Source organism: Pavona decussata, unplaced genomic scaffold, assembly GCF_977016875.1.
Source record: "Pavona decussata unplaced genomic scaffold, jaPavDecu1.1 SCAFFOLD_187, whole genome shotgun sequence".
Lineage (NCBI taxonomy): Eukaryota > Metazoa > Cnidaria > Anthozoa > Scleractinia > Agariciidae > Pavona > Pavona decussata.
Window position 1 is genome coordinate 870241 of NW_028145596.1, and position 8914 is coordinate 879154.

Here is an 8914-nt window from a genome sequence, read left to right on the forward strand (position 1 = left end):
CAGTAGCTATAAGTTAAATGAGTTGCATGGTCAACACTGCAAGAAAAACAATATCTTGCAAAACGGCAAAGTTTTGTCAACAAAAATATACTGTCACATAAATAGATATAAATATACTCGCCTCTTTGGAGAATAAACAGTCCTTTTGTTCCATTGCTGATTTTTTCGTTCGTTTTAAAACGTTAAGTGGGCGAAACGTTTCACTTCAAGAGGAAAAAGCCAACGTTTCGTCGTGTCGGAACAGAGTATAAAAATGATTTCCCTTCGGCCGCTCTTCATGATGTGGCGATTCCGCCGCTAGTCGCCTTGCTCTTTTTCCCACTGATGGAAGGCAAAATTGGACGAGATTAGAATATAACTCCAAGGGAAATAATGAACATGGACCAATAAAATTACCTCAAAAGACTACTCTGGAGTTAGCAGTAACTTATTTTATAGTTTATAAGCTTATAAACTGCGTGTCAACACTGCAAGGAATCAATATCTTGCAAAACAGCAAACCAGGAAAGTTTTGTCAACAAAATCACACGAATATACTCGCCTCTTCTGAGAATAACCAGTGCTTCTATTCCATTGCTGATTTTTTCGTTTGTTTTACAACGTTAAGTGACCGAAACGCTCCACTTCAAGAGGAAAAATCCAACGTTTCGGCGCGCCAGATCGGAGTAAAAATGTTCGGCTGCCGGTGACGCTAAATGGGGTAAGGGTGGAACGGCGAAATTGGGAATGGCGGAAAATCACCCCAAATTCTAAAGCAAGGAAAGGCGGAAAATCACCCCATTAGAAAATAAAACTCCCAGGGAAATAATCAACATGCACCGAAAAAAATGATCTCAAAAGACTCCTCTGAAGTTAGCGGTATTTAGCAGCTTCAGCTTAAATTAAACGGCGTGTTAACACTGCAAGAAATCAGGGGCAAGAAATCAAGATCTTGCAAGAGAGCAAACCAGCAAAGTTTTGTCAACAAAATTACATGAATATACTCGCCTCTCCGGACAATAACAAGTCCTATTTATTCCATAGCTAACTTTTTTCGTTTGTTTTACAACGTCAAGTGAGCGAAACGTTTCACGTAAAGAGCAAAAATCCAGGTTTCGTCACGCAGGATCGGAGTAAAATGGTTTCACTTCAAGATTCTGCCAGTCGATTTGTTTCTCCCGCCGCTAGACGTCTTGCTGTTTCTCCCGCTGTCGGTCACATAAATTGACTTTGTATTTTGTTCTCTTCAAAAGATCTTTTTGTTTTCTTAATTAAAGCAGTTGGCGATGCAACTTCCCGCCAAACAAACGCGGGTTGCAGCACGGCTTCACACATCTAAGTTTTCCTGTGGCTGCGTACGGGCGTACGTACGGGCGTACGGATGGACAAAAGTGACGTCATAACCAAACCAAAATTTCTCGCATTCACGGGTTACCAAATTCTCTTAGCTATGGGGCTCCGCACGCACGCCTCCGGCGTGCGGAGCTCCGCTATTAATTGGGCAAAAAGATAACTTCGAATTAGCAGGCACCGTCCTTCCGAAAAGGAATTTCAAAGTCATGCCGAATTCACGATCTATTGCCTGTCCCTTTACATTATAATTACTATTTGACACAGCCTTTAACTTTTCCTCTTTTTCAGTGCCGCACTAAATGATTTTCATAGTGATAATTAATTATAGACTTTTTCTAGCTTTTATTCATTTTATATCTGTGTTGCATAATAATATCGTAGTTTTTGACCCTTTTAGCTTTTACTTTTACTATGTACGTTTTATTATAATTTTGTAAACTTACGTTTTTCGATTTTTTTTGCCAGTCAGGTAAATAAAGTTATTACTACAAGAATGATGTATTATTTAGTGAATAACACAGGCATACTCGGAAAAAGAAATTCTAAGTGCTCCTATCAGAAGTCGAACTTAAGACCTTCTTCTTATTATTATTACAGTTATTGGGATCGATCAAACTCACCTGAGTCCAGTCCAATATTTGTTCCCTGAATCTATTACTTCTTTTACCTTTGCAAGAGTGTAGTTGTTGTTGATCCTTGCCACTCGTTGGCCGGGACACTTATTTGTTAATTCCTTTCCCTTACATTCTTCAGGTTTTAGATGATAGGTCACACAAACGCACGTAGGCAACCCTGACAAAATAGAACAAAGCAGATGTCATAATTTAATAATGGGTAATATTGATCAGTCACTGATAAAAATGACAGCATCTTCACTGAGTAATCTTAAAACCAGCGCTCGTAAAATGTGTGATTCATTTGACCACTCATCAGTGTTGTCATTTTAATGAAAGAATTTGTGCCTTTTGAAATAAAAGCTTCGGTCGCGTTATCTTACTTTGTCTTAGAATTTATTTCTTTCTCGAAATGCGTTTTTCCTTAGGCAGTCTTTCTACAGAGAGTAATTTAGGAAATTTTAATAAAGTTCGGTCTTTGTTAATGATTGCAGCAAATTGACATAGAAAAGAGAATTTCCGTTCGTTAATACGCTGCCTGGCAGCATTTGAGCAAAATTTGTCTATTTGTTAGTGGACTGGGCTTTCTCTCAAATGCCTCAGCAAACACTGTACGTCTTTGTTAGAACTCTTTATGAAAACAGTGAAGTTAAAATATTTAATCAGAGGTTTGAATTTGCAGTCAATTAAATAACTATTTTTCGACTCTCACCCCTGTAACGCTTCAGCATAAATTTACAGAGTTTTCTATAACTGAGGCTTTTTATTTATTTCAAGTTATCATAAAAGAGATTTAGAATTATTTTTATGGAAAACATCAAACGGTAGAAATGACCACGCGGCCATATTTACCTGTATTTTCCGCTCGCTGTCTTCACTTTCTCAGTAAAATTGAGTAGTTTGGCGTTAGCGTCAAAGGCTAGAATTATTTGGCGTGATTCCCATCTGTGTACAATCTTTTTTTTTTTTTTTTTTCAAGAAAAACATAAACGTGAATCTCACGTTTGCCTTTTGCTATAAACGTGTTTCTAAATCCCTCCATTTTCTCACGTAAACGTCTCCAAAATAGAGACAAAAACTGACCAGAAAAAGGGTGGTTTAGAGTATCTAAATCCTATCAAATTCGTCCAAAATATGTAAGATATGTGGATATTTACATGTAGGTGTCACATTTAGGAACTGCAAACGTTTATCAAACAATAAGCAGGGTGTTTGGCCGGGCCGTAGGTAAACAGTTTTGTCAGTTCCAGCAGCTGTTGTTTATTATAATACGTACAAAATCACATTTTGAAAAACCTTGTTATCCACAGTTTCAAAGCTTGCCTTACAGATAATGTTTAGGACAGGACTGGAATTTAAATACATTTAAAATCTCAAAATCACAAAAAAAAAAAAAAAAAAAAAAAATACGAAACAGACTTTTCTGCAATGCCTGGTGTAGTTTTTATTTCAATCAGTCACCAAGAGGACGGAAAATTGAAAAATACGTGGGGAGAATTTCCACGATACAATGTACCTTTCATTTGAACAGTCAAACATTAGAAATTTAATCCAAAGAGTAACAGAAGAAAGCCAGCGACCGAGAGAGGGAAAGAAGTCAATTGAGAATTAGCAATACAAGGGGAAAAAACAAAAAAAAAAGAAAGTGGATTTAGAATTATATCTCAGTCAGGTAGCTTTGTGTTTGCTAACCATAAACAGTGTTCCTGAAAGTGTTTCGTACAGAATTTAGTTTGAAAATATCCGTCTCTCACTTATTCTTGGACGTTGTGAGCGCTATTTTCGGCAAGGGAATGAATCTGTAAAAATTCGCATTTTCCGAGTTATATTATAAGCGTAAAACCTATCTAACCAAGACATAAATAAATGTCTTTGTTTGCTTCATTTTGTGTAATTTTAACGTTGAAGTTAAGACTAGATAAGATAAGACTATGAAACCTGGAACAAAGCAGTATTTCTAAGGGTTTTGACTGAACTTGAAAGAGACAAAATAGTATAGCATAACACGACTAACTTACCTGCAATCAAGATTGAAAATCGCAGAAGGAAAGTGAGACTTCCCAGCCGGTTGCGGTCAGAAGATTTCATGCCAAAAGCAATTCCACAGCCGTCCAATATTAGTTTTAGGTCAAGCTGGTGTTAACTCTTATGACAAAACTGAGGTTATCAGAAGTCTCATTTTCATTTCGTGAAAAGAACCAGGCGTGCGGTTTCCCATTTGTTCAATCTAACAATTTCTTGGCAGCGTTTCAATTCTTACGTGCGCTTTGCCATTGCCTCAAGCGGAAATGTTTTCTTTAAGAAATGTAAATGTGATTGAGTTACAGATTGACAGGTTTTTGTTTAACCAGTGAATTTGCAATTGCAATAACGCACACTGTTTCACTACTTGAAATGGTTTAGCTAGCGATTCAGCTGAACACACTCATACACAATCGTACAGTTTGATTTCTCAGCACGATAAACTGGCAAGTTTACTTTTGTCGTCTTCCATTTGGCTTTTCGCTCTCTTTGGCGTCTTAAGTGGGACAATATTTTAAAGGGGCATTTTGAAGCCTAAAGAGGGAAAGACATTGATCACCTTAGCAACAAATAAGCCAAAAATATCAAGCATGGTTTAATAAACGCTGTAGTTCGACGTAAGATGGATTACAAATTAAAGTTAGATTTTAATTAGACAGGCACTGTAAAATTAATTTCTTTACAGGGAAAATATGTCTAAAGGATGGAACTCAATCGCTTAGAACGGACTGAGAGATTCCAAACTTGTTTTGTAAATTTAATTTCACTTCCGCGGAGCAAGCAATAATATCAAGTTTAAATTGTGCTTTGTCATTGAAGCTGTCGAATAGTGTGGCTTTTCATAAAAGTATAGGTACAAAATTGTATAATGAAAGACAAAGCAAAGTAATAAAATAAGCTTCAATGATCGTCTTAAAGAGCTTAAAGATGCCTATTGTAACTCAGTAAATATATGTTCTCCGGAAGACACTAAGAAGATATTACTAAAGTTACATTCGACATCAAAAGAATATGTAAAAACATTTCCTTGAAAATTTGATGAAGATTGTGAATTCGTTTTGAAGTCAATTTTCAAATTTCGCAAGTAACATGTTGCAAAACGTTGTTTATTTATTGATGTTTCTTAAACGAAATAAACCACACAATGAAGCAATACTTGCTGCCCTCAAATATACACAATTCGTGATGTTACGAATTATGTATATATTTGATCGTCATGGAATTAAAAAGTTGAGGGTCTGTTTACATGGAGGAAGAAAGATCCTAGCACTAGGAAGATCCGAGAAGGCGGAAGAACTTTTCGTTTGGTTTAGATGCAGAAATGTCGGTTGGAGTGGTTACCAGGTCGGAGAAGGAATAAAAGAAAACTTGTCCGCCTTTCATGGCTTTTAGCAGCCGAACGCTCGGCTACCGCCATAATTATTTGTTCTTTTTTGTCCCTAGTACTAGGATCTTCCGAGCGAAGGTTGTTTACATGGAGCTAGGATCTTCCTAGTACTAAGATCTCTCAGCTCGAGAGAGCCTATCCGACTCTAGGAAGATCCTAGCACCAGGGCCAAGCACAACTTTTTGCTTGTAAACGGAACGCGGAAAACATATGGCGCTAGGATGATCCGCCTTCTAGGATATTTCTAGTGCTAGGATCTTCCTTCCTTCATGTAAACAGCCCTTGAGTTGACCATGTAGCCACTTCGAGCACAGGTCACCCAGGCATAATATTTGCTGAATTTGCATATCAATTACTCGAAAAATGTAAGGGTCTGGGTGGTATGTCTGAAACTAGCAATTTGAGCAAGAGATGAAACTCAAGTTACTAAATTAAGTAAATAAAACATCACATGGTGTTGTTGGCTATCGTTCTATTGGGTTAAAACGCGTTTTCATGCAGTTTTGAGCCATTTCAACTCTGTGTTTCACACGTGTACATATTCTTTGAAACGGTTGGATAGAATTTGACTTAATTACATACAAGAGTTGGTTTCAACATAAGACTCGTTTCCAAACTGCCTCGAATTCTGCGATAAATCTCTTTTCTTATCCCATTTTTACTTCACGCCATAAGAAAAGCGTAACATACCAACTGTCGTTCTTAAAACCAATCGAGCATACCTTATCATTCTTGAGAACTAACAGCTCCTCAAAAATCGATTTTCTTGATGACGATATTTTACTTAAACTACCAGATTGCTCTTCACTTTTCCTTTCTTATTTAAATTTTGTAATCCCAGTGAGGTTTATATAACAATATTCCTAATTTTCGAGAAAAAACAACAACAACAACAACAACAAAACAAAAAAACAAAACAAATGTCCAGAAATGCACGCTAATGAGATTCATGAACTCAGTATGGTGGACATCACAAGGTGTCCCCTAACCTTAATTCTCACTAAAACACACATAATTCTGTCGAACATGAAGTCATATGAAAACGACAAAAAGGTCTGTTTTATATGAAGTACCCAAATTCAGCGTTAGGTGCATTTCTGGACATAGTGAAACGAACAACAACAACTGAAGGGTTCTAGTAGGTGTAGCAAATGACGCTATCAGGAAAATGGCCCATTGCTGATATCATAGTTACTGAATTAAAGGCAATGGTTATGAACAAGAGACTATGAGGTAAGAGAGCGAATCCCCCATACATGCCCCTCTTCCTATGAAAATTTTTTTCAATCTATTTTTGTTTGAGTTGCTATTTTAATGTCGACATCTTATTGGTCAGTTAGAGTGACGTCATTTAGTTTTAAACTCAATGGCGGATTATAATTTCCCAAAATAGCATGGCGCGAACTAAAAAAAGATTGAAAATAATTATCATGGGGCACAGGGATTCGCTCTCTTACCTCATAGTCTCTTGTTATGAAGCATGACAAACGTCTTCGTTATACATGTTTTTGTTAGCATTTTTGGCTTGACAATGCACAGACAACAATATATTTTGAAATTGGTTGGAGCAACTGACCAATAGAAACGTTAATGTTAAGATATTCAACTGTAGTGTGAACGTTAGAACAAAGGATTGTGCACGGTCGTGGCCCTTCCAACATGAATTTCAGCACCATTGTTGTCATGGCAAGGCTTCATAACCAGTCCCTCAATTGACTATGCTGATATGGAGTTCGTGAGTGACACGAGGGACCACATTGAGTTATCAACACTGGGAACCAGACTATGATCCCAGCAGAGAACTTGAGTTGTGGTGTGATGCATCACCATATGGACTGGGAGCAGTCCTCTCCCATGTCATTAATGGAGTTGAAAGTCCCATTTACCCTTCAAGGACTCTGTCATCAGCTTATCAAAACGATGCCCAGTTAGACAAAGATGCAGCTCACGAAGAGGGTCAATGGTTAGGGCATGTAACATTTTCTCTGGTGAAAGCTAGTCCTTTAAGCTGGTCTCTTAGATAACCTTTCGATGAAGAATAATCATTGACATGTACATAGAAGAACTCTTTGACCAAAGAATGTTTTGTTTTTATCTGATTAAAGTAACCTCCTCTGGACACATTCTCGTCCTCGTCTTCTCATTTTATATATTTAAATTTTAAGAGTCAATAGGACCGTTTACACGACATTATTATTTAGTAGTATCGCTAATCTCCGGTAATATAAATCTTATGAGAGAGTCATACATCGCTGTAAATTGATACAGTCTTGTATTTTCTTCTATTTCTGAAGGTTCTATTTGGCGAATTCGTTATGAAAGCCGATTTCTTAGTTTGACTTCTTATACAAACTCGAATCCAATTGAATTTGAAGTCCGGAAAAGAAGTGGTTAAGTGTAAAATCGCCTTTCCGGTGTTTGTACTTCCACGTATTTGTGTCAGTAATAAAACAAATTACGAGCTGTCTACGTTTGATGTTCCCTGGTGTTGAACCTGTCTACCTTTCAGTATTTTGGATGCGGCGATCTTAAAATACTTCCATATCAAGACTTAAGAAAAGCCTGCCTGCTGTGGTTTTGCACAAATTCAATGGTAAAAAGTCGTTGCTGTAGCATTAGTTTCATTTAGCTGTTCTTTCCTTGAAATCACCGAGAAATCCGCAATGAATACAGTCGAACCTGTATTAAGTGGTCACCCTTCGGGGAATGGCTAAGTGACCGCTTAATACAGGTTGCACAGAATACATCACTTACTTGGTTAAAAAAGTTCGGCGATAAAATAGTATGACAAAGGAGAGCATGGTACTGAAACGGACTAGTAAAACATTAGCGCCACGATTGTGCAGCTCATTAGAAACTCAATTGCCTGGCACGCTATTTATTACCATATTTAAGTGGTTTCCTTTGACAAAGTGACCGTTTAGAAACAAAAACAGAGACAGAAATAGAAACAGCTCGCTGGGACTTAGTATAGGGTGACCGCGACCGCTTAATAGAGGTGACCGTTTAATGCAGGTCAGGATTAAAGTAATTAAGGGAGGTAATTTTCGGGACTTTGACAACTGACTGCTTAATAGAGGGTGACCGCTTAATACGGTGCCGCTTAATACAGGTTCGACTGTAGATAGATAGTTTATTTAAAATTACCTTGCAGCCTAAAGTCTGAATTACGCAATTATTTGCGACGACAAGTATTAAAAATTAAACCCAATTACAGCAATATGATACAAAGGATCCAAATAATAGAAAATTGTCAATAGGTCATATCAAAGATGCGTATATTAAACTAAAACTAGAAACCACAGCCCTTATAAAGTTTAGCTAAATTTCAGTTGAGCTGTAATTGTAAAGAGCGATTGAACATCGCTGGAAATTGCGCTATATAAATAAAGTATTATTATTATTATTATTATTATTATTATTATTATTATTATTATCATTATTATTATTATTGTTATCATTATTATTATTATTATTATTATTATTATTATTATTATTATTATTATTATTATTATTATTATGACAGTTGTAAAAAAGTATGTATGCCATAAGATTAAGC

The 8914-nt window shown here is 36.7% G+C and overlaps 1 protein-coding gene across 1 annotated transcript in view; it reads right to left on the minus strand.

Moving 5' to 3' along the window:
- The window catches only part of LOC146462490 (adhesion G-protein coupled receptor D1-like), a 31275-nt gene extending 27068 nt beyond the window's left edge, over positions 1-4207 (minus strand). Inside the window, exons 1-2 of the mRNA XM_085085577.1 lie at positions 3965-4207; positions 1953-2124 (exon numbers count right to left, since the gene is read on the minus strand). Coding sequence (XP_084941703.1) covers positions 1953-2124; positions 3965-4034 — 242 coding nt within the window. The 5' untranslated portion in view covers positions 4035-4207. The remainder of the gene's footprint in view (positions 1-1952; positions 2125-3964) is intronic.
- Positions 4208-8914: the final 4707 nt, after the last annotated feature.